This window comes from Erythrolamprus reginae, chromosome 2 (assembly GCF_031021105.1).
Source record: "Erythrolamprus reginae isolate rEryReg1 chromosome 2, rEryReg1.hap1, whole genome shotgun sequence".
Lineage (NCBI taxonomy): Eukaryota > Metazoa > Chordata > Lepidosauria > Squamata > Dipsadidae > Erythrolamprus > Erythrolamprus reginae.
Genome location: NC_091951.1, coordinates 36,835,507 through 36,862,290, shown reverse-complemented (window position 1 = coordinate 36,862,290; position 26,784 = coordinate 36,835,507). Strand labels below are relative to the sequence as shown.

Below are 26,784 nucleotides of genomic sequence, written 5' to 3'. Positions count from 1 at the left end.
CTGCATTACGCAGCTCACATAAATCTGGGCACATACCAGTAGTCCTTGACTCGTGGCTACAATTGAACCTCAAGTTTATCTTAAGTGAGGCATTGATTCAATCACCAAATGAAGATTGTAAGTTGAATAGTAGCAAATAACAGAAAAGACAAGAAGGAAACAAAGTAGGCATTTCCACTTGTTTTTTTAGAAAGATTGACTACAGTTTTCCCTCGATTTTTGCGGGTGCAAACTTTGCGAATAGCCTATAGCCCTATACCATGGTTTTTCAAAAAATATTAATTAAAAAATACTTCGTGTTTTTTCCCCTGTAACACGGTTTTTCCCGCCCGATGATGTCATACATCATAGAAACATAGAAGACTGACGGCAGATAAAGACCTCATGGTCCATCTAGTCTGCCCTTATACTATTTCCTGTATTTTATCTTACAATGGATATATGTTTATCCCAGGCATGTTTAAATTCAGTTACTGTGGATTTACCAACCATGTCTGCTGGAAGTTTGTTCCAAGGATCTACTACTCTTTCAGTGAAATAATATTTTCTCACGTTGCTTCTGATCTTTCCCCCAACTAACTTCAGATTGTGTCCCCTTGTTCTTGTGTTCACTTTCCTATTAAAAACACTTCCCTCCTGGACCTTATTTAACCCTTTAGCATATTTAAATGTTTCAATCATGTCCCCCCTTTTCCTTCTGTCCTCCAGACTATACAGATTGAGTTCACGAAGTCTTTCCTGATACGTTTTATGCTTAAGACCTTCCACCATTCTTGTAGCCCGTCTTTGGACCCGTTCAATTTTGTCAATATCTTTTTGTAGGTGAGGTCTCCAGAACTGAACACGGTATTCCAGATGTGGTCTTACCAGCACTCTATATAAGGGGATCACAATCTCCCTCTTCCTGCTTGTTATACCTCTAGCTATGCAGCCAAGCATCCTACTTTCTTTTCCTACTGCCCGACCACACTGCTCACCCATTTTGAGACTGTCAGAAATCACTACCCCTAAATCCTTCTCTTCTGAAGTTTTTGCTAACACAGAACTGCCAATGCAATACTCAGATTGAGGATTCCTTTTCCCCAAGTGCATTATTTTACATTTGGAAACATTAAACTGCATTTTCCATTGCTTTGACCATTTATCTAGTAAAGCTAAATCATTTACCATATTACAGACCCCTCCAGGAATATCATTGCCAAACTAATAAGTTTTGCAAATAAATAACAAAAAATAAATAATTATTGTTAATAAATAATTATGTTTATAAATATCAAGATCACTAAGTGTCTTATTCAATGGTGGGTACCAGTAAGAATGGTGAGTAAATGGTTGTTAAGGGAATGGGAAATGGTAACTTAGGGGTTTAAAGTGTTAAGGGAAGGCTTGCGATACTATTCATAGACAAAAATGGTGTAATTACATCTGCATCTCTACTTCGCAGAAATTCGACTCACGGGCGGTCTCGGAATGCATCCCCTGCGAAAATCGAGAGAAAACTGTATTCCACCTATTGTTTGCTTCAGCCCTGTCCATTAGTATTTCTCAAAATATTACTGAGGGAATATTCTTTCATTTGGAAAATGTAGTTGCCTTTCCAGTAGACTTAGGCTGGTGTGAGTCATCTATGAAACCTTGCATTAATCTTGCAATTTTTCCACTTGACTTGACTAAAATTAGACTCTTTGTGGTCCACAATAAAGGTTCCTACTGTTTTAGGTGCAGAATTAGTCATTGCTGGCCACTGCAGAAGATTTGTTGATGCGGGACTCATATTTGACTGTAAAATGAGGCCCATTTTCATCCTAATGGTTGTATCTCTTCTGTCTTCCTGCAGAACATGGCCAACGTCTCCTCCTTTGGCAAGTACACCCACGCCATCGTCCGCTGCATTCCTTCCTCCTTTGCCACAGCGGAAACCGCAGCCGATGGAACTGAGAAAGGGGCTGATCCGGTGGACCTAGCCAAGGCTCACCGACAGTACGGGGTCTATACTGGCATACTGCGCCAGAAGCTAGGGCTGCAAGTCATTGAACTGGCGGCGGACGAGGGCTTCCCCTATGCCACGCTGGTGGGGGATCTGGCGGTCATCCAGGGAGATACTGTGCTCCTCACTCGGCCATGGATGCCCACGCGGCGAGACGAGGTAACGTTTATATATGGCTAATGTCAAATTTAAATCTGTAAAGGATGTTGGTTCTCTTTCAAATACAGTGGTACCTCTATTTACGAACTTAATTCGTTCCGTGACCAGGTTCTTAAGTAGCAAAATTTTCCCCATAGGAATCAATGTAAAAGCAAATAATGCGAGCAATTGGGGAAACCACAGGGAGGGGGGAGGGGGGAGATTCCTAGAGAGGCCACATGGAGGCTTCTCCCTGCTTTCCCCGGCATTGTTTCCTCCCAGGAGATTCCTAGAGAGGCCCCACAGAGGCTTCCCCCCGCATTTTCCGTCCCTGTTTCCTCCCAGGAGATTCCTAGAGAGGCCCCACAGAGGCTTTCCCCTGCCTTTTTCAGTTACAGTTTTGGAGGCTCGGGTTTGTAAGTAGAAAATGGTTCTTGAGAAGAGACCAAAAAAATCTTGAGCACCCAGTTTTTATCGAGAAAAGTTTGTAAGTAGAGGCATTCTTAAGTAGAGGTACCACTGTACATTGCTGAGGGGAAATTTTTCTTCGAGAATTTATTTATTTATTTATTATTTATTAATTGGATTTATATGCCGCCCCTCTCCGAGGCCTCGGGGTGGCTTACAACATATAAAAACAATGCAACGTCATAATCCAATTAATATTAAAACAGTTAATCTAAAAACCCAACAATATTAAGATCAGTCATTACCATTCACACGACAAACATATGTTACATTTGTTTGGCCAGGGGGCTAAGGTTTAATGACTCCAAGCCTGGAGGCATTAAATGAGTCTTGAAACTCTCGCGGAAGGCGAGGAGGGTGGGGCGGTGCGGATCTCTGAGTATAGCTGATTCCAGAGGGCCGGAGCCCGGAGCCCTCACAGAGAAGGCTCTTCCCCTAGGCCTCACCAAGTGACATTGTGTAGTTGATGGGACCCAGAGAAGGCCGACTCTGTGGGACACTTGCAATGCGGCTTAGAGCAGGGTTTCCCAACCTTGGCAACTTGAAGGTATCTGGACTTCAACTCCCAGAATTCCCCAGCCAGCATTTGCTGGCTGGGGAATTCTGGGAGTTGAAGTCCAAATAGCTTCAATTTGCCGAGGTTGGGAAACACTGGCTTAGAGGCCCTTCTTAAGTGTCATTAGGAACCAGACAAAAGGTCTTCTACAAATTTTGTTTAGAATATAAATTTTTCACATAGGTTTATGAAGCAGGCATTTGGTAACCCCTTGCCCGTGGAAGATTTCAAATTTTTTTGCATGTAATTTTTATTAAGGATTTGGATTGCAGTAGTAAAAACTGATACAAATAAAGCTTAAATAAAGAAAAGAGATTAGAAAGAAGAAAAAGGCCAAGAAGGAAAAAATAGAACGGAAGAACAGAATTCTTTATTGGCCAAGTGTGATTGGACATATTTGTCTTGGGTGCATAAGCTCTCATTGCAAATAAAAGCTATGTGATAAATGATGATCATAATCATCATAAAAATGAGATGTTCATCCATCGTATTCGAAGAGGACCTTGACATCTAATGGGTGGTGGGCTGTACATGATGTGTCCGCAGGTGGCTGGTAAGGCCTATACTGGCACTGCCACATGTTGGGCAGACGTGTGGGCACCATTGTCGTAGCATTTGCAGCTCTGGCTTTGTGGAGTGCTTGCTTCTCTTCTGCTATGAATGTTCTGGCCTCAGATGTCTGGCAGCCTTGATGGATCGCATACGCCATGTTGGTCGATTTTGTGCCAGGGTTTCCCATAAAAATACATTGATCATGAATCATAAGATACAACATTTAGTGATAGTCATAGGATACCAAATTCAAGGAGAGATTCAGCCTAGAAATATTGAGAAATTTTCTGACAGTGAGAACAATCACATTGAACACTTGTACGACAGGAAATAAAAGTTGATTGTGGGTAGAATACTTGTGACTTGGCTGGAGTTTTGTATTACTTTTCCTTAATAAAATATTGTGTCATGAAATTGGTTCATTCTTTTTAAATAACCCTGTATAATTGAATTTATTTCTTTAAATTATTTTAACTTTGGTCAAATAAACCAACTCTATACTCTTTCCTTTTCCTTCTAGCAATTTTAACCTTTAGTTCATGCAAATATTGTCACAGAAACCAGCAAGGTTTTGTTCTTGAAAAACCTCACAGCTGGATAATTTGTGGTTGCTAAACTTAGTAACACAGGAAAAAATGTGTCAGCAAAACTAAGACCTAATTTAATCTATTAAATTATCCCAACTATTTTTTATCTGTAACAAACTTTGTTTAAAAAACCAACGACAAAGTAAGCAAACACTAGTAAAGGAATTGCAGTGCATATTTTGAAACGTTGCCTTTACTAATGTTGCCTTTTTAATATTTCCCCTTGGAATTGCTATCACATCCGTGCAATGCAGTTTTGTGATTTTTTTCATCTCAGGAGAAATGGAGATAGGCACCTCTGATTTAATTGTTTCTCAGTTCACCTCCATTATGAGCGAAAGTATCTATACTTGGGCTTACCTTTTGTGAAAACCCCCCCATCAAATCTATTGCATTTATTCTCCTAGAGTTCTATCTTCACAGGAACACAGTGTTTAGTTTGGCGTTTCTCCGTTGTGTGCCCTCGAAATGTGCCATTGAAATCAAGCTGAGATGCTGGTGGTTTCATGGGCAATCCATCTGGTTCACCTGGCCTCCACAGAGGAGCTTCCTGCCTTTGCTTTCTTCCCCATTAAAATACAACAGAATAACAGAGATGGATGGGACCTTGGAGGCCTTCTAGCCTAATCTCTTGCTTAAATAGGAAACTCTATTCTGTTTTAGAAAAGTAGTTACGCAACGTCTTCTTAAAAACATCCAGTTTTGGAACGTTTACAACTTCTGGAGGCAACTTGTTCCACTGGTTTATTTTTTCTAACTGTCAAGAAATTTCTCCTTAGTTCTAAATGGTTGAGTCATTACTCACAGTCACTCATGCCCTCATCAACTCGAGGTTCGGCTACTGCAACGCTCTCTACATGGGGCTACGTCTGAAGAGTGTTTGGAAACTTCAGATCGTGCAGAATGCGGCCCTGAGAGCAATTGTGGGCCTTCCTAGATTCACCCACATCTCGTCAATACTCTGTGGCCTGGACTGGCTGCCAATTAGTTTCCGGTCACAATTCAAAGTGTTGGTAATAACCTATAAAGCCCTATATGGCATTGGACCAGAATACCTTTGGGACCGCCTTCTGCCACACAAATCCCAGCGGATGATTAAATCCCACAGAGTTGGCCTTCTCCGGGTCCCGTCGACTAAGCAATGTTGTCTGGCGGGCCCCAGGGAAAGAGCCTTTTCTGTGGTGGCCCCGGCCTTCTGGAATCAACTCCCCCCCAGAGATTAGAACCGCGCCCACCTTCCTTGCCTTTCGTAAGTTGTGGAAAACCCACCTATGTCATCAGGCATGGGGTAATTGAGGTATCCCCTTGCTAATATGATTTATGAATGGTATGATTAAGTTGTATGGTTATTTTAATGATATGGGTTTTTAAATGTCTTAAAAGTATTGGATTTATTACGTTGTTTATTATTGTTGTGAGCCCCTCCGAGTCTTCAGAGAGGGGCGGCATACAAATCTAAATTATTATTATTATTATTATTATTATTATTATTATTATTATTATTATTATATTGCTTCTCTCATTGATCAGTTTATAATGACTGATTTTAACATATTGGGGTTTGTAATTCTTAATTAATTAGATTTGTTATGCATTGTTTATATTGTACTTTGTGGGCCGCCCTGAGTCTTCGGAGAAGGGCGGCTTACAAATCTAATAAATAACAACAACAACAACAACAATAACAAAGTTGGAAGGGACCTTGGAGGTCTTCCAGTCTAATACCCAGCTTAGGCAGGAAACCCTACACTACTTCAGACAAATGGTCATCCAGCATCTTGTTAAAAACTTCCAGCGTTGGAACATTCACAATTTCTGGAGGCAAGCTGTTCCATGGATTAACTGTTCTGTTAGGAAATTTCTTCCTAATTCTAGATTGCTTCTCTCCTTGATTAGTTTCCACCCATTGCTTCTTGTTCTATCCTCAGGTGCTTTGGAGAATAGTCTGACTCCTTCTTTGTGGCAACCCCTGAGATATTGAAACACTGCTATCATATCTCCCCTGGTCCTTCTTTTTATAAGACTAGACATACCCAGTTTTAGCAACCATTCTTTATATGTCAGTGATGGCAAACCTGTGGCACAGGTGCCACAGGTGGCACGCAGAGCCATATCTGCTGGCACGCGACCCGTTGCCCTAGCTCAGCTCCGACATGCATGTGTGTGCTGGCCAGCTGATTTTTTGCTCACACAGAGGCTCTTTGACTTCCAGAGAGCCTCTGGGGAAATGTGGGAGGGCGTTTTTACCCTTCCCCGGTTCCAGGGAAGCCTTTGGAGCTTGGGGAGGGCAAAACATGAGCCTACTGGGCCCAACAGAAGTTGAGAAACAGGCTGTTTCCGGCCTCCAGAGGGCTTCTGGGGGGCAGGAGAAGCTGTTTTCACTTTCCCCAGGCATTGAATTAAGAACATAAACATAAGAACATAAGAAGAGCCATGCTGAATCGGGCCAAAGCCCATTGAGTCCAGCATTCTGTGTCACAGAGTGGTCCACCAATTGTCCTTGGGGATCTTATTATTATTTATTAGATTTGTATGCCGCCCCTCTCCGTAGACGTTCTTGAGCAGAAAGAGAAGGCAAAACTTTCCCTTGACCCCCAACAAATGGTACTCAGGGAAATCCTGCCTGCCTCAACCAACATAGAGGCAGCACATGGACATCCATTTCAATAACCACCGATACACTTGGCATCCATGAATCTGTCTAATGCTGCCTTGAAGCTATCAGGGCTGACAGCTGTCACAACCTCTTCTGGAAGTGAATTCCATAAACCAACGACCCTCTGGGTGAAGAAATATTTCCCTTTATTTATCCTCGCTTTCTTACCTATGAACTTCAGGGAGTGCCCCCTCGTCCTAGTATTGTGTGATAGAGAAAATAATTTTTCTCTATCCACCTTTTCTATCCCATGCATGATTCCACTTTGATCAAGTCACCCCTTAAAGGCCGTCTTTCAAGACTGAAGAGACCACGGCATTGCAACCTGGTTTCATAAGGGAGATGCTCCATTCCCTTGATCATTCTTGTTGCCCTTTTTTGCACCTTTTCCAGTTCCATTATATCCTTCTTCGGTCGCTGGCATTCGTGCGGCAGAAGGCGGCCCTGGATATATTGAGGCAACATTTCTTATACTCTGACTCAGGGGTAGAAACAGTGGTGGGCTACCAAAATTTTTACTATCACACTGTGGGCGTGGCTTATGCATTTTGTTTCAACATCTTTCAGTGCAAATTGGGTGCTCTGGGGTGGAGCTCCAAATTTTGCTACCGGAACTGCATTCCTGGCCGTTCCTGTAGGAGCCCATCACTGGGTAGAACAGACAAGAGGGCAGTGGTGCTGCCAGTTTGGGGATGTTTTAGGTGGGCATCTTACCGGAGGTTTTTTAAAAAATAGATTGGACAGCGATTTGACTTAGAACTTAGACTTAGAATACCTTTCTTGTCACTTGGAATGTACACTAATCGGAATACATTAAAACAAAATTCCATTGCATTCGGCTCTCAAAGGGTCTCCACCTCTAATATACACTACATAAACATGACAAAATAAATAAATACGAAATTATGCGGTATACCTACATGACACAGAGAAACAACACTGGGGTAGTATAAGGCTCCTGCTTTGAGTATTGGGTTGGGTTAGAACAGTGTTTCCCAACCTTGGCAACTTGAAGATATTTGGACTTCAACTCCCAGAATTCCCCAGCCAGCATTCGCTAGCTGGGGAATTCTGGGAGTTGAAGTCCAAATATCTTCAAGTTGCCAAGGTTGGGAAACACTGGGCTAGAAGACCTTCAAGGTCCCTTTCAGCCCTCTGATTCTATGGTTTAATTTATTGCTGGGATATTACCAAGAATTGTTGGTGCGTACATGTGTGTGTCAGCAACCAGTGTAACCACTGATAATTTTATTTTACTAATTTGGAGAGATGTAGGCTGGGAATCTGGAGAGAACCACCCTGGAAAAGGTTGAACTAGCTGACGATGTCAGAGAAGGTCCCATCTGTTCTGCTGTAGGAGGCTCTGGGATTAATTGCACCCTTGTGTTTCTGCAGCACAGTTTGGTTGCCTAGGCAATTGGGATCCTGTCTCGCCCTCCCTTCCTGGCCCATCCTCCTCCTCTTCCTCTCCTTCTCCTCCAGTGTCACTTATCTGTGTCTGCTGACACCCAACCCACCAAGATACGTTTCACAAGTTCCATATCATCCTTGTCTCTTAAAAGCTGAGGGCCACAAAAGAGTGAATTTGGTCTGAAAGGAAAAGGATTTTTTTTTAGAAACCCCCCCCCCAGCTGTGGCAGTGGTGGGTTTCAGCAGGTTCTGACCAGTTTTGGAGAACCGGTAGTGGACATTTTGAATAGTTCAGAGAACTAATAATAATAATAATTATAATAATTATAATTATAATAATAACAACAACAATAATCATTATCATTATTAAATTTATTAAATTTATTAAATTTAATAAATTTATTACATTTATTATATTTATTACATTTATTACATTTGTATGCTGCCCCTCTCCGGAGACTCGGAGCGGCTCACAACAACAATGAACAGTGTACAAATTCAATACTTAAAAAAACCCAATTAAAAACCCTTGTCATTAAAATAGTCACACAACCCAATCAAACCATAGATAAATCGTAGAAGCTAGGGGGTATATCAATTTCCCCATGCCTGGGGACATAGGTGGGTTTTCAACAACTTGCGAAAGGCGAGGAAGGTGGGGGCAGTTCTAATCTCTGGGAGGAGTTGATTCCAGAGGGCCGGGGCTGCCACAGAGAAGGCTCTTCCCCTGGGTCCTGCCAGACAGCATTGCTTAGTCAATGGGACCCAGAGAAGGCCAACTCTGTGGGACCTAATCGGCTGCTGGGATTCATGCGACAGAAAAAATATCACCTCTGACTGGTTCTGTCCCCATCTATTCTCTGCCTCTTGAGTCCCAGTTGATCTGGAGGAAATGGGAATTTTGCAGTAACCTTCCCCTGCCACGCCCACCAAGCCAAGCCAAGCCAAGCCAAGTCAAGCCAAGCCAAGCCATGCCATGCCCACCAAGCCATGCCCACAGTAAAAATTTGAATCCCACCACTGAGCTATAGATACATACTGGGAAGTAGGGATGGATTCCCGTTTTCGCTGCTATCAGTACACTGTGCACACAGCTTTGGGGGTCTTCTGTTTACGCGTGTGTGTCCCAGTATTTTGCTTCTACATGTGCAGGAAGCCAAATCTCGCGAGGGGCCCGCGTGCACGAGATTTCAGTGATCTTTTGTTTCTGCGCATCCCCTCATGAGATTTTGCTTTCTACACATGCGCAGAAGCAAAACCATGCTTGGATGCGCATGGACGGAGGGCATCCGAAGCTGCGTGTGCAGCGCAATTTTTGCTACCGGTGCAGTGTTCTTATCCGCACCGGTAGCAACTGGATGGGTCTGGGTGGGTGTCAACAGACTCAAACTCAACCCTGATAAGACGGAGTGGCTGTGGGTTTTGCCTCCCAAGGACAATTCCATCTATCCGTCCATCACCTGGGTGGGGGAATTACTGACCCCCTCAGAGAGGGTCTGCAACTTGGGCATCCTCCTAGATCCACAGCTCACATTAGAGAGCCATCTTTCAGCTGTGGCGAGGGGGGCATTTGCCCAGGTTCGCCTGGTGCACCAGTTGCGGCCCTACCTGGACTGGGAGTCACTGCTCATAGGCACTCATGCCTTCATCACCTCAAGGTTCGACTACTGTAACTCTCTCTACATGGGGCTACCTTTGAAGAGTGTTTGGAAACTTCAGATCGTGCAGAATGCAGCTGCGAGAGCAATCATGGGCTTCCCTAGGTATGCCCATGTCACACCAACACTCTGCAGTCTGCATTGGTTGCCGATCAGTTTCTGGTCACAATTCAAAGTGTTGGTTATGGGCTATAAAGCTTTTCATGGCATCAGACCAGAATGTCTGCGGGACCGCCTTCTGCTGCACAAATCCCAGCGACCGATTAGGTCCCACAGAGTTGGCCTTCTCCGGGTCCTGTCGACGAAACAATGTCGTCTGGCGGGGCCCGGGAAAGAGCCTTTTCTGTGGCGGCCCCGACCCTCTGGAACCAACTCCCTCCGGAGATCAGGACTGCCCCCACCCTCCTTGCCTTTCACAAACTTCTTAAAACCCACCTCAGCCGTCAAGCAAGGGGAAATTGATTCCCCTGGGCCGGTCCGTTTTATGCATGGTATGTTTGGAATGTTTGATTGGTTTTACATTAAGGGTTTTTAACTATTTTAATAATTGGATTTGTACTATGTTTTATTGTTGTGAGCCGCCCCGAGTCTTTGGAGACGGGAGCATACAAATCTAAATAATAATAACCCAATACTGGTGGGAAGCCTTAATACCATATTTTCCTTCAGTGAATGAGCTCCATGTGGTGAGCTCTAAAGCGGGTATCGCTTCGTATGAGAAACGTGATGCTTGTAAACATTCTGCTTCCTTTTGTTCTCTAAATCAGGGGTCTCCAATCTTGTCAACTTTACGACTTGTGGACTTCTGGGTATGACAAAGTCTTCATCTTAGTCAACTTGTGGATATCAATTGAGTCCACTGGAGAAGGGTGGCCTAGAAATCCAATTAAGTGAGGTATCATCAATATGCCAATGATACCCAGCTTTACATCTCCACCCCATGCCCAGTCAACGAAGCGGTGGAAGTGATGTGCCGGTGCCTGGAGGCTGTTGGGGCCTGGATGGGTGTCAACAGACTCAAACTCAACCCGGATAAGATGGAGTGGCTGTGGGTTCTGCCTCCCAAGGACAATTCCATCTGTCCGTCCATCACCCTGGGGGGGGAATTATTGACCCCCTCAGAGAGGGTCCGCAACTTGGGCGTCCTCCTCGATCCACAGCTCACATTAGAAAACCATCTCTCAGCTGTGGCGAGGGGGGTGTTTGCCCAGGTTCGCCTGGTGCACCAGTTGCGGCCCTATCTGGACCGGGACTCATTGCTCACAGTCACTCATGCCCTCATCACCTCGAGGTTCGACTACTGTAATGCTCTCTACATGGGGCTACCTTTGAAAAGTGTTTGGAAACTTCAGATCGTGCAGAATGCGGCTGCGAGAGCAGTCATGGGCTTACCTAGGTATGCCCATGTTTCACCATCACTCCGCAGTCTGCATTGGCTGCCGATCAATTTCCGGTCACAATTCAAAGTGTTGGTTATGACCTTTAAAGCCCTTCATGGCATCGGACCAGAATATCTCCGAGACCGCCTCCTGCCGCACGAATCCCAGCGACCGATTAGGTCCCACAGAGTGGGCCTTCTCCGGGTCCCGTCAACTAAACAATGTCGGTTGGCGGGTCCCAGGCGAAGAGCCTTCTCTGTGGCGGCACCGGCTCTCTGGAACCAACTCCCCCCGGAGATTAGAACTGCCCCTACTCTTCCTGCCTTCCGAAAACTCCTTAAGACCCACCTTTGCCGTCAGGCATGGGGAAACTAAACATCTCCCCTGGGCACGTTAAATTTATATATGGTATGTTTGTGTGCGTGTTTGCTATTACATGGGGTTTTCTTAAATCGTTAAATATTTTAATTAATTGGATTGTTGTGACTGTTTTACTTGTTGTGAGCCGCCCCGAGTCTTCGGAGAGGGGCGGCATACAAGTCCAACTAATAAATAAATAAATAAATAAATTAAATAAATCAATAAAATAAATCCCCAGAATTCCTCAGCCAGCATGAGCTGGCTGTGGAATTCTGGGAACTAAAGTCCACAAGTCGGAAAGTTGCCAAAGTTGCGGACCCCTGATCTAAATGGCTTTTCAGGTTGAACAGCCCTAACCAGGCCCAGAATAAAATGCCCTTTTCTCTTAGCAAGAAGTATTTCTTGAACATGTTTCTGAATCACCAAAATGTCAAAATGGCCCATTTTAGAAAAGTTACAGTTGCCAATCCATCCAGCCCTCTGTTTTCCTGTCGATCAATCCATCCCTCTATCTCAACTTTAGCCACTTTAAAGATATTTGAACTTGAATTCCCCAAAAAAAGCATGGGGAATTCTGGGAGTTGAAGTCCATATGTTGGAGTGGGCGGCATATAAACAATAAATATATAAATATATAAATATACCTTCAAGTTGCCAAGATGACTTTAGTTGGACATCAATCTGGACATCTATCCAGCTATCTACTGCTTCCACCAGTCCTACCAGCTGTAGCAGAGGTGGGCTTTGATCACATCGTTGTGAACGCCATCTTGATTTTTGCAAATGGCAATAAATGTGGCTTGTTTGTGGAGCGCTCGAAGAAGTGTGATGTGGGGAGGGGGGGCAACTATCAGAACTTCAAATCCGGGTTCAAAGTACACCCCCCTCCCCAAAGTAGGTCTGTTGGAATTTCAAATGGTTATAAGAGAAGGACTACATGTATAGGAGTATTTTTCAGTACTTGGAAAATGTGTGGACTTCAACTCCCAGAATTCCCCAGCTAACCGTGCTGGCTGTGGAATTCTGGAAGTTGAAGTCCACAAATGTTAAGTTGCCAATAGGAATCATGGGAGTGTTTGTAGAGCTAGAATGGTAGGGCCCAACCTATTGTGGAGCCGAGCTTCCATTCTGGGTTCCTTGCAGCTCTGGAAAGGTGTGTATGTGTGTTTATAAGACAAACACTCATCTTAAAATATTCCTCAAAAATTGAAAATCTCCTGTTAAGCATAATAGGTTGAAACGGTTGAAAACATGAAGCACGACAGGTTGAAACGGAGAAACAAAAGGAAGGCGACGTTTGCAGCAAAGGGAACTCTCTGATGTTTTCAAAAGCAGAAGGAGCACACCCGATCCATGAAAATTAAATTAAAAAGTGCTTATGTGGGGGAGAAATAGATGAGTCATTGATAAAATTAGAACAGCCCCAGCATCTCTGTGGCATGAAGATGCAACAAAAGAATAATGGATCAAGTTAAAGGTCAATCATGTGATATTTTTTTTCCTTAGAGGCGAATTGGAACTTCCAAGTTCATGCTACTCTCTCTCTCTCTCTGTGTGTGTGTGTATACACACATTTTTGCTGATAATGAAAAGGAAGAAAAGGAAAATATAACATATTGTTGTTGAGAATGAAAAGGAAGGGAGACTCGTATAGAACTATTTCAAGCTATTTTAAGCTATTTTGCTCTCATCAGCTAGCCATAGCTTTACTGAGATTTGAACTTAGGGAGTTTGCCTGTAAGGCAGTAGCTTTAACCTCTAGACTACAGGTTCTCTTCCTGTCTCCGGAGAGGGGCGGCATACAGATCCAAATAATAATAATAATAATAATAATAATAATAATAATAATAATAATAATAATAATAATAATAATAATATATTATATATGGGCTTAGAAAAATAGCATTCAAAATCACACAAGATTCTAGCATTCTTTTCTTATTCAGGGATGAGATTCGGTCCGGAATGGGACATTATTTAGAAGGGAGGGAGAAAAGCTTCTCCATCAATGGTCTGAATCACCAGTAGGCTGTTTCATCAGAAAAATTATCAGTAGGATAGGGATGTCAAACTTAGAAACATAGAAACATAGAAGATTAATGGCAGAAAAAGACCTCATGGTCCATCTAATCTGCCCTTATACTCTTTCCTGTATTTTATCTTAGGATGGATATATGTTTATCCCAGGCATCTTTAAATTCAGTTGCTGTGGATTTATCTACCACGTCTGCTGGAAGTTTGTTCCAAGGATCAACTACTCTTTCAGTAAAATAATATTTTCTCATGTTGCTTCTGATCTTTCCCCCACCTAACCTCAGATTGTGCCACCTTGTTTTTGTGTTCACTTTCCTATTAAAAACACTTCCCTCCTGAATCTTATTTAACCCTTTAACATATTTAAATGTTTCAATCATGTCCCCCGTCTCCCTTCTGTCCTGCAGACTATAAAGATAGAGTTTATAAAGTCTTCTGACTTCTGACATTCACTGCCAGCTTCCCATGAACAAGTATAGTTTGCCAGTATAATTTTTCCATCATGCTGCACTGTCTTTCTCTCAAAGGATGACCCAATGGGCCATTAGTTATCTAGTAGTAACTAAGGTGTAGGTAGCCATTTGATGGAAGCCTCTGATGAATCTTGTCTGAAGAGGTATTAAGAATGAGAACATCTGAGGAAAGTTGAGGTTAAGTGCTCCAGCCATAACAGGTGTCACTGTCTTTCTTCCCTCCTCCCCATTTCCTGTCTATCATTTTTACAGATCAGCTGCGTGAAAAAGGTCTTGGAGGAGCTAAAACTTCGTGTTGTGGAAGTTACAGACGAGGGAGCCACCCTGGATGGAAATGATGTGCTCTTTACAGGTGAACTGGTCTATCGTCATTGTATTATTTATCCTATAAGAAATTAGAACATACAGTAGGACAATATGGTTTGAAGGGGCCTTGGAAGTCATTGGTGGTGCAGTGGTTAGAGTGCAGTACTGCAAACTACTTCTGCTGATCACCGGCTGCCAGCAGTTTGGCAGATTGAATCTCAGTGGGCTCAAGGTTGACTCAGCCTTCCATCCTTTCAAGGTTGGTAAAATGAGGACCCAGATTGTTGAGGGCAAGATATTCTCTGTAAACTGCTTAGAGAGGGCTGTAAAGCACTATGAAGCGGCACATAAGTCTAAATGCCACATGCTATTCTAGTCCGACCACCTGCTTAAGCAGGAGAGCCTTCTGGACAAATGGGAGCCAGTTGAAGAAAGATCTGATGCTCCATAACTTGATATTTTAAATCGGAAGTGAGCCATTATTTGGCATTCAGAAGTTGCCTTTTTGTTTTGGGGGAATACGTATTTGTTATTTATTCATTTATTCAATATTTGAACTTTTATTTAATTTCATAGAATGAAGTTTGGTTGTTCAAATCTGGTAATTTCTGGGATTTCTTGATGTTCTCTGAGCTTAACAATTTTCCTCCAGATGTTTCATTACCAGGTATGGTAACACCATCAGGGCAATGTTAATGAAGCATTTGCAGGAAAGCAACCAGACAACATCAAGTTGCCGGCAGTTTAATTCCGAGCTGCATATATATTCTCTACTATTGAAATTTGATAATGTATAGGGACAGGGTCTGGCTTGCCTAGGTTTATTTTTTAAAAAGTTTGGACAGGTAGCTCTTAAAATGTTAAATTGCATTAGCTTTTTCTGGGATGGGAACTAACACTATTGAATTTTGATAGTGTAAGAAAGGCATTTCAGAGATCATGAAAAAGAAGGCTGCAGGCTACATGAAACCATCAGACTGCAAATTAACTCACCCAACTATTAACAGTTGGGTGACCTTGAGCCAGTCATTTTCTGCCCAACCCTATGAAGGAGGCAATGGCAAACTGCTTCTAACAGCATATTTTAGGAGGGAACACTTGTTCAAAGGAAGTCCTCTTTGTTATACATGACCATACTTTTCTACCTGTTAAGACTTTTCTCCTAGCGAAATGTGATGCTTAATTTTGGTCAGATTTGAACTGCATAGGTAGTGCTCGACTTACGATGGTTCATTTAATGACCGTCCAAAGTTTCAACAGCACAGAAGAAAGTATCTTACGGCCATTTCCCACAGTTATAACAACCCTTTGTAGCATTCACATGATCGTGTGATCAATATTTAGATGCTTGGCAATTGGTTCGCGCCTACAATTGCTTGTCCCAAAGTCATGGGGAAAAGCTCAATTTAACAAATGTCTTACTTAGCAAAATAAGAATTGCTTGTGGGGGTAAATTGAGGACTACCTGGAGGCTTCTTCACTCTGAGGAGAGCTTCTTAAGAGCCGTTGATCTTGTTCTCCACCTTTCTTTTCTCTTCCACAGGTAGAGAGTTCTTCGTAGGTATTTCTAAATGGACCAATCATAGAGGAGCAGAGATGGTAGCTGATGCTTTTAGAGTGAGTTGACTTTCTTAGTCATGCGCATAACCCAACGATATATTTCTACACGGATGCTAGTATACCCTGGATACTGTTTCTCAGTTTTTCTTCTCCCATAGATCTATATTCTGTATTGAACAAGGGCAATTTTGAGAGGGTCAGGGGGAAAAACCTGGATTATGAGCATAGTTGTACTTAATAACAATTAAACAGATGACATCTCCCCCTGGGCATGTTTAAATTGTGTATGGTATGCTTGTGAGTGTGTATGTACTATATGGGGTTTTCTTTTTAAATCTTAAATGTTTTAAATGTATTCAGATTATTTATGATTTGTTTTTCTCTGCTGTGAGCCGCCCCGAGTCCTCGGAGAGGGGCGGCATACAAATCTAAATAATAAATAAATAAATAAATAAATAAATAAATAAATAAATAAATAAATAAATAAATAAATAAATAAATAAATAAATAAATAAATAAATAAATAAATAAATAAATAAATACTACAAAAGTCTCACTTTTAGGATCCAGAGGTTTATTAGAATTTAAAGCATAGCAAACAAATCACATAATAATAATAATAATAATAATAATAATAATTATTATTATTTATATTATATTATATTATATTATATTATATTATATTATATTATATTATATTATATTATATTATATTATATTATATTATATTATATTATATTATATTATATTATATTATATTATATTATATTATATTATATTATATTATATTATATTATATTATATTATAATATTATATCATATCATATCATATCATATCATATATTAATCACATTGCAATGAGGGTCAATTGGATAAGCAGTCAAAAGAGATGGCTTGAGGCCGATTGGCAACTTCCTATTATTCAGCATTTCACTATGTATCTTAAAGCTACAAAATCCCATGACTTTCAGGATTCTGCCATCTTGTCCTAGCACCAGCGCCACTTGTCCATTCCTCCATCCTAAAGGTTGCAATATAATTATTTTTTACATATACTTTTAAGTGCGCACTTCCTCTTTGCCCATAACATTTTGCAGGCTAAGCAACTGTCAGTGTTGCAAAGCCCCATTTTGACATACGTAAAGGTCACAATTCCATCACCCAGATTAACATTGATTTTATTTCAGATCCTTCAGCCCTTAATATCCATGATAGTGCAGGTTAGTAGGCCTTTATTAAACAAAACCAAAGGTATACATTAATTTTTTTCCCCTTACAAGAGATTTAATTTAATTTATGCCGCCCAATCCCAATGGGACTCAGGGCAGCTTACAACAATATAAAATATAGTACAATAATAAATATAAACACTCTACAAATATAAACACGAAAAGCATGAAAACCTGTTATAAAACCCGATAAAATATCCAGTTGCAGAGACATCCATACCAAACACTCACAATACGGCTATGACAGGTGTATTGTCATAGGTGCCGGCTTTCTGAAGGCCAGTAGGCTGGGAGCAGTCCGAACATCAGGGGGGAGTTGGTTCCATTGAGCCAGGGCAGCCACAGAGAAGGCCCTCCCCCATGGCCTCGCCAACTTGCATTGCAACGGGACCTGGAGAAGGCCAACCCTGTGTGATTTAGAAACCTAGATGTAGAAATAATAACAATAGTAAAAACATTATATCTCAAATATACCCAAAATATACTTTCTTGGGTTTTTCCCCCCTTGAAAACATTTCGCTTCTCATTCAAAAAACTTCTTCGGTTCTTGTATGAGCAGTGAATTTTTTTTTTGTTTTAAAACAAGAAACTTTTTGGAAAGCACCTGTGAGACCTGCATGATTGAGAATCTCCCATACATTACTTTTCCATACTGGGATTTTTTTCACTTTAGGGGGAATTCCCCCCTTCCTCCAACATCACAAAAAGCTCCTATGAAGATACCTATGATAGGGGATTAAAATGTGATGTATGTTTTAAGCATCCTTTCTCAACCCAATAAACTCATTGCAGAGTCCATGTCCTTTTTAATGCAACCAAGTTAATTGAGAATGTTAGGGATGGTAGGGCAAAATGGGTGGCAGGCAGGTGGCAAATGCTTCACAAGGATTGCGTGTTTGCCGTTAGCTTTGAATGCTTTAGATTAGATTAGATTAGATTTATTGGATTTATATGCCGTCCCTCTCCGCAGACTCGGGGCGGCTCACAACAATGGCAAAACAGTACATAGTGACAAATCCAATACCCACCAATCCAATTACAATTTTAAGCTAAAAAATTCATAAAAACAACCCCATAATATATAAAAACAAGCACACAATCAATCAAACACCAGAACAACATGGGCAAGGGGGAGATGTTTCAGTTCCCCCATGCCTGACGGCAGAGGTGGGTTTTAAGGAGTTTGCGAAAGGCAAGGAGGATGGGGGCAATCCTAATCTCAGGGGGGAGCTGGTTCCAGAGGGTCGGAGCCACCACAGAGAAGGCTCTTCCCCTGGGTCCCGCCAGACGACATTGTTTAGTCGACGGGACCCGAAGAAGGCCACCTCTGTGGGACCGAACCGGTCGCTGGGATTTGTGCGGCAGAAGGCGGTCCCGAAGGTATTCTGGTCTGGTGCCATGAAGGGCTTTATAGGTCATAACCAACACTTTGAATTGTGACTGGAAACTGATCGGCAACCAATGCAGACTGCGGAGTATTGGAGTAGAGTGTTTAGAATAGAGAACTTCAAAAATACAGCTAGACAATGATGATATCATCTCCGTCTGGGTTTCCATCCCCCAATTCACCCTCTAGAACAGTGGTTCTCAACTTTTCTAATGCCGCCCACCCCTTAATACAGTTCCTCATGTTGTGGTGACCCCCAGCCATAAGTCTAGCGCCAATTCTCCCAAGAGAGCTTTAAGCTGATTGGCAGGAAGGTCAGAGGGACACCCCCCCTGTAAATGCCTGATCGGTCGGATTGTAAAAATATGTTCCAAGGCATCAGAATAGAAGCTTTAGTTCCTGACATCATGGGAAACTTGTCTTTTCCCATGGTCTTAGGCGACCCCTGTGAAACAGTCGTTCGCCCCCAAAAGGGGTCCCGACTCCCAGGTTGAGAACCACTGCTCTAGAACACAGCTTTGGCGGCTTAAATTTTGGTGCACTTCAACTCCTCGAATTCCCCTCTAGAATAGTGTTTCATAGCCATGGCAGCTTGCGTGAATTTCATTTCCCAGAATTCCCTCGCCAGCCATGGGGAAACACTGTTGTAAAACTTCATCCCCATCAGAGGTCCGCTCTATGTTTCACATGTGAAGGATTTCATGTCTGAAACAAATGCTCTGGGTCCAGGGTTCCTTGGAAGTGCCTTACCCAAAGTGATCATCACCTTCATTTAATGAACCCATAAACCCTTGCAGGGTGAGTCTGGGCAAATGAATGGAGATAGCAGAGTGTTTTAATGGATAATAGTAATAATAATAATAATAATAATAATAATAATAATAATAATAATAATAATAGCAATCCCAGGAGACAGCAGAATTGAGGAGAAGCAGCTAGAGAAATTAGTGAAATACGAAGATCTAAAAATCAAGCTGCAACGACTCTGGCATAAGCCCGTGAAAGTGGTCCCAGTGGTACTTGGCACGCTGGGTGCAGTGCCAAACGATCTCAGCGGACATTTGAAAACCATCGCAATTGACAAAATCTCCATGCAGTGTTCCCTCTAATTTTTTGGGGGGGTGGGCGGGGCGGAAAAGTATAGTGTCCGAGCGGCAGTCCCTTTGGGACTGGGCGGCACAGAAATAATAAACAAACAAACAAACAAACAAACAAAAAACCCACCCTGTTTTGCCTCAGAGAATTTCAAAATAAAATACTGTACTGTGTGTCTATAACAGTGAGCTCATAATAGGGCAACTCTATCAATATCAAAATGCCACTTAAATAGTTGAGCTAGTTTCAAACTAGATTTTGATTTTCTTTCTCTCTTCCTTACTCCCATTCTTTTTCTTTTTCTTTTCCTTCCTCACTTTTTTCTATCCCTTTCTCTCTCTTCCTCTCTTCCTCTCTCTCTCCTTCCCTCTCACTCTTTCCCTCTCGGCTTCTGGGCAGGTTTGAAAAACTCTGAGTTGATTATGATTTTTAAGTGAGCTATAGCTCACTGCTCAGCTTAAAGGGAACTATGTCTCCATCTGTCAATTGCAAAAGACCACTTTACTGGGATCGGCAAACATAATTCGCCGCTATATCACGCAGTCTTAGGTGCTTGGGAAGCACCTGACTGGTGATGAAATACGAAATCCAGCATAGTGATCTGCTGAGTTGTATTGACATAATAATAATAATAATAATAATAATAATAATAATAATAATAATAATAATAATAATAATATTTGTATGCCGCCCCTCTCCGAGGACTCGGAGCGATTCACAACAAACAATACAATATACAAATCCAATATTAAAAACAATATTTCAAACCCTTATTAAAAACAATCATGCAATCCAAACAAATCATACATAAAGCAGAACAGCTGAGGGGTGTATCAATTTCCCCATGCTTGGCGACATAGTTGGTTTTTCAGGAGTTTACAAAAGGCAATGCCCTTCCTGTCACCAACGTGGAGTTTTGCTCAGCAGATATATTCTTGGTGTGCCCAGAGAGAGAACTATCTGCCTCTACCTAGGATTGAACTCACAGCCTCCAGTTTGTGAGGCGAGAACTCCACCTCTAGGTCACCACACGACTCCTCTAGTTCACCACACCGCTTACTCAAAGTGATCCAGGCTTGAAAGGATTCCACATTTTTGTACCTGTCTAATTCCTATTTCAGAAGTCTGTCCAGGAGATGTCTGGATTCAGTTGAATTCAGATATCGCACGGGTTTGCAAGGTTGACCATTTGGTGATGGGCATTGAAACACAATAATTCTCAGCAGGCCTCAAATTGTGAAGCATGATTTATATATACCAGTGATGGTGAAACTATGACACAGGTGGCACGCGTAGCCATATTTGAGGGCACGTGAGGCGTTGCCCTCAAGTGCGCATGTGTGAGATGGCCAGCTGATTTTTGGCCTTCTTTTTGGCCATTTCCCCTCTTCTCAGGCTTCAGGAAACCCTCGTGAAGCCTCAGGATGGTGAAAATGGCCCAGCGGGCCAACCAGAAGTTCACTTCTATGTGTCACCAGCAGCTTCCTTTGCACTGTTAGAGGTCTTCAGGAACTTCTTTGGCTTTGGACAATTGCAGTTAGGCTTCCCACACCTAGGCCCATTTTTTCTGCAGCAGGCAAGAAGGGACTGCCTTCTGCCGCACGAATCCCAGCGGCCAATTAGGTCCCACAGAGTTGGCCTTCTCTGGGTCGACTAAACAATGCCGTTTGGCGGGACCCAGGGGAAGAGCCTTCTCTGTGGCGGCCCCGGCCCTCTGGAATCAACTCTCCCCGGAGATTTGAATTGCCCCTACTCTTCCCTCCTTCTGTAAGATGTTGAAGACCTATCTATGTCACCAGGCATGGGGGGAATAACTATCTTGTCCCCCCAGCACCACCTTTTTTCTGACTGTAATATATGAAAATGGTATGATTGTGTAGTAATGATCGTTTTTTAATATTTATGGGTTTTTAAATTGCTTTTAACTTACATTGGATTTGTACTTTGTATATTGTATTGCTGTTAGATTAGATTAGATTAGATTTATTGGATTTATATGCCGCCCCTCTCTGCAAACTCCGGGCGGCTCGCAACAAAGTAAAAACAACACATAATAGCAAATCCAATACCCACCAATCCAATTACAATTTTAAGCTAAAAAATTCATAAAAAACCAACCCCAGAATATTAAAAAACAAGCACACAATCAATCGAACACCAAAACAACATGGGCAAGGGGGAGATGTTTCAGTTCCCCCATGCCTGACGGCAGAGGTGGGTTTTAAGGAGTTTGCGAAAGGCAAGGAGGGTGGGGGCAATCCTAATCTCAGGGGGGAGCTGGTTCCAGAGGGTCGGAGCCGCCACAGAGAAGGCTCTTCCCCTGGGTCCCGCCAGACGGCACTGTTTAGTCGACGGGACCCGGAGAAGGCCAACTCTGTGGGACCGAACCGGTCGCTGGGATTGTGAGCCGCCCCGAGTCTTCGGAGAGGGGCGGCATACAAATCTAATAAAAACTTAAACTTCTTAAACTTTCCTGTGTAGTCGGTAACAGAGTTTCAGATCAATCTGGAGCTCAGCTATCGGCTGCAGAGGCCTTTAGAAAAGCTTCGTGGGCTGCAGAGGAAATGGGCTGAGGTGTGCAAGGCCTGGTTGCAACTATCTGTAGGTAAGTAGTAGGCCAGCTCCACTTCTGTTTCGTTTCTAAACTTCAAGTTGGCCCGCTGGGCCATTTTTATCCATCCCCAAGCTTCAGGAGGCTTTTCTGAACCATGGAGAGAACGAAAAACAGCCCAACGGGCCTACTAGAAGTCCGGAGGCTTCACTGAGGCCTGTGTGCATTCGCGGGGTTGTGAACACGTATGTGTGTGGGGGGGGGGGGAGGGCATTGCATTATGGGTGTGGGCATGTACATGCATGCTATTGTCTGAAAAAGATTTGCCATCACTGATATATACTGTTCAAATTGAGGTTAAGGGTAAAGTCATGTACTAGATAGGAGATAGGAAAGAGGTGTTCTTATATACACTTCAGGGGCCTCTTTAGAAGCTCACACGATGTTCTCTTCCTGCAGGATTTTGCTGTGTCTACTGTTCCTGTCTCAGGCACGTTGCATCTCCGCAGCTTCTGCAGCATGGCAGGACCTGACACCGTTGTCATTGGCAGCAGTGACGTGGCCAAGAAAGCCATGAAGGTAATTCCTGGAATCCCCAAGGTCTTTTCCTTTCAGAGCCCTCAGGTTCCTGGGTCGATCCTCTCCTACGGAAGAACATGTCAGCGTTCCTAATAACATCCGAGAAATAAATCAAGAGTCCAAACCTTGGGCCTTCTTCCAAGTTCCAATTTATTGACAGAGCCATGTTGGTTACGAACTGTAGTCATCCCGATACTAACTTTTCCTACAGTTCCCCACCCAGGTTAAGGTTCATCCCTCGTTCCCACACCCAAAGTTCATCACAGGGATCACCTACAGGTCTCTCAACCTCCACGATTCTCCCCTGTACTTCCGGCTGGTGCTGAACAAAGGACGCCCTTGAATCCTCTGGAAAGAATTTGTTGTGGCTAGTACCTTTTCCTCTCATGCAACCACCCGTCCCCAATTCCCACAGTACTTTTCTACTTGTGGCAGGCCAAAGTCTCTAACTCAAAATGATGGCTTAGGCCTGACAGAACCCTTCTTCCATTCATCCCAATCCCCAAAATGTCCTTGCCCAGAGGTGGGTTTCAGCAGGTTCTGACCAGTTCTGGAGAACCAGTAGCAGAAAGTTTGAGTAATTTGGAGAACCGGTAAATATCACTTCTGACTGGCCCTGCCCCATTTATTCTCTGCCTCCCGAGTCCCAGCTGATCGGGAGGGAATGGGGATTTTGCAGAATCCTTCCCCTGCCACGCCCACCAAGCCACATCATGCCTACCAAGCCACGCCCACAGAATCAGCAGTAATGTTTTTTTGAATCCCACAACTGTCCTTGCCCAATAACCTGAAGGTAAGTAGTAGGGCAGCTCCACTGAAGGTAAGTAGTCAGTACAATTGTTGATAATTGTAGAGGACAAGGAATTTCTGGCAGATAAGTCATCCTTCTCTCCAGAAAAGAAACAGAGTAGGCTGGCAGAGGGGTCGCTGCTCCGTTTTATATTATTATTCCTTATTATTATTTTTATTATTTTTGTTCTTTATTATTCTTGTTCTTGATCTTGTTATTATTGTTGTTGTTGTTGTTGTTATATATTGTTGTTGTTGTTGTTGTTATTATTATTATTATTATTATTATTATTATTATTATTATTATTAAATGCAGTATGGGCAGTCCTTGATTTATGACTGGTTGCTGAGCAAACGTTTGAAATTACAATGGACAAAAAAAAAAAGATACAACCTGTTCTGCCGGGCTCTCTGATAGGAGCCTCCTGAAAATTCAAGGGTACAAATTTCAGACACACACACGTTTGAAAATTCCAAACAATGTTCTTTATCACAAAATTCAAAATAAACTAAGCACTCTTTTTGTATTGCAAAGAGCACTTGTCCCAAAACAACCAGGTAGGCTGTACAATTTCCCTTAAGCAGTCATTAAGTACTTAGCTAGCAGCTGTGAAGAAACTTCACACCCCTTCTTCTTCCAACAAAGTGAGACACAAACACATACGTTGCTATGCTTTGGTTTCAAAGGCATGTAAAATCAACAAAGTCCAGAAACCAGCAACACACGATTCCTGAAGAACTGCGATCAGATACTCTTCCACAACGGCCAAACCCACACGCTGCTATTTATAGCAGCAGCCCTAATTACTGGAGCCCCACCCAAATACGGGTGGCCTCTCTTATCTCCTGTAATATGTCCTTACTTGGTCTCTTCTACACATAATTCTGCGCTTGCGTGGATGCAAGACTTCTTCATCCGAATCAATGGAAGATAATAGAGATTGACTGCCTGGGCTGTGTGCTACCCCCCCCCTCTTCCAAGTCACTCCCACCTTCTTCTTCGTCCGAGGAAACTAAAATCTGAACTGACTCTGTCGCCAATAATACAGGCCTATCCTGAAGTATCCCCTGCATCCACCTCCACATTCCCTGGGGCAGAAGCTGGGCCAGAGCTAACCACAACACAACCCAGATTCAAATTTCGGGTGGCCATCCCTAATCCCCACACTCACACAATCACATTTTGGGTGCCAGTTAAATATTTACATCTGTCTGCAGTGTCCTGCAGTCATAGGATGGCGATTTATGATATTTTTGTGTGTGTGGTAAGTGTGGAACTGTTGTTCATTTCTAATTTCCGGCCAAAAAAAAAGCCCATTGCAGAGACAGTTTAACGATAGCTCAAAAAAAACCCCAGGTTGCTTAACAACTGGCACAACTTATGACCATAAATCCAGGCTCAATTATTAGTTGTCAATTTGAGGCCTACCTGTAATCTCCACAGAAAATTCTGTCCAATCTCTGACTGTCAAGGAAAAAAAATACCATTTTTTGGTTTCGTTTTATGGGTTTATGTTCAAAATTACGGGCATATTTCCAAACAAAACAGCAGATCAGCCATTTTGCTTGTTTCTTGGACACTTCGGAGGTTGTCTATATAAAGCTAAGTGTGGGTTGCTGCTCACTTAGACCCGCATGACTTTCCTAGAATAGCTGTTCCAATTTCCCAAGCTGAAGCCTATTAGTGATAATCATCTCCCGCACCCATTATTCAAGAGATATACTGCCTTCGGACAGGAAGATTTAATTTTGTTTTCACAATTAGTTAGTATTCACAGCCTTGTTCTCCATGAATCTCTCTCTCCCTATGTGAGGCTGCTGTGGGTTTTATTGTTTGATTAAAAAACAGAACAGACCAAGGCTTTTTATAAATAATCGTGTCCAAATATCTCGCTGAGGAACATTCTGCAGAATAATCCTGCTTCAGGGAGAGATTGACTTGTCCTCACAGGCCCATTGACCTCTGATCTGGTTCTTTTATATAGAAGTACTGTGGTCCTCAATATATGATCAACATTAAGCTTGAAATTTCCGTTGCTAAGTGTTCTATCCTGGACTTGAAACAAAAGGCTAAAACCCATGATTTAAGCCTTGAATTATGCTCTTTATATCAAAAAGCAACAGTTACAGGCAGAATTCAGTCTTTGAAAGGTCATGGAATAAATTTCACCGCTGCGAAGTTATCAGATAGGCCTCTGGGAAAGACACCAGCGTCAGGGCTAATTGAATTCCAGCAAGATAATACAGGCGATGAGTCATAGGATACATAATTCAGCTCATCACATTCTGGCAGGCAGGCAGGCAGCTTCTAGCAGATGACTTTTGCAGAGCAGAAATCAAGTGTTTTGGGGAAGATTTTCTAGAACCCCAAATCTAACACAGCGTCCATGAAATCAATGTTAAAACTCCACCCAGAATTGTCCAGAATCCTTCCCTTTTATACCTGCTGGGAATGGTCAGCAAACCCCTAGAGTTAAAACTACAAACTACTTCCTTTTACCATACAAGTGTTGTTGTCTCCCTAGTAAACTCCTGAATCTAGCATCTAAGAGTGGCTCATCCACTCTAATGTCCCCTTCGTCCTCTGACTCGGACCAATCCCCCATTGATATATCTGCCACTTCTGGTGGTTCGTTGGGTTCATCAAGGTCTATTTCTCCATTACTCTCACTCTGCAAAACAGCTGGCAAACCCACTGTCTCAGGGTACCCAGATGGCCTGGCTCATCATCCTCAGAATCTATCATTACCAGAGGTGGATGAGGGGCACTCAAAATACTAAGTGAGAAAGTTGTTAACTGAGTTTTGCCCCATTTTACCTCTCTTTTTTTTGCTAAGGTTGTTGAGTAAATCACTATAGTTGTTAAATAGTAACATGGTCATTAAGGTGAACCTGGCTTCCCCATTGCTTGTCAGAAAGTCACCAAAGAGGATCACGTGAGCCTGGGATGCTGCAAACATCGTGAATATAAGCCAGTTGCCAAGCATCCGAATTTTGATCACAAGTATCAAAGTTTGTTGCAAAAATAAA

At 42.6% G+C, this 26,784-nt stretch overlaps 2 protein-coding genes across 4 annotated transcripts in view; one reads left to right on the top strand and one right to left on the bottom strand.

The window, feature by feature from the left end:
* LOC139160193 (TNF receptor-associated factor 1-like) overlaps positions 1 to 26,784 on the bottom strand; it is a 635,213-nt gene that overhangs the window by 564,182 nt on the left and 44,247 nt on the right. The gene's annotated exons all lie outside the window — the stretch shown is intronic.
* Positions 1 to 26,784, top strand: part of DDAH2 (DDAH family member 2, ADMA-independent) — a 73,913-nt gene that overhangs the window by 35,280 nt on the left and 11,849 nt on the right. The window contains exons 2-5 of the mRNA XM_070737821.1: positions 1,838 to 2,146; positions 14,511 to 14,610; positions 16,108 to 16,181; positions 22,846 to 22,965. Coding sequence (XP_070593922.1) covers positions 1,841 to 2,146; positions 14,511 to 14,610; positions 16,108 to 16,181; positions 22,846 to 22,965 — 600 coding nt within the window. The 5' untranslated portion in view covers positions 1,838 to 1,840. The remainder of the gene's footprint in view (positions 1 to 1,837; positions 2,147 to 14,510; positions 14,611 to 16,107; positions 16,182 to 22,845; positions 22,966 to 26,784) is intronic.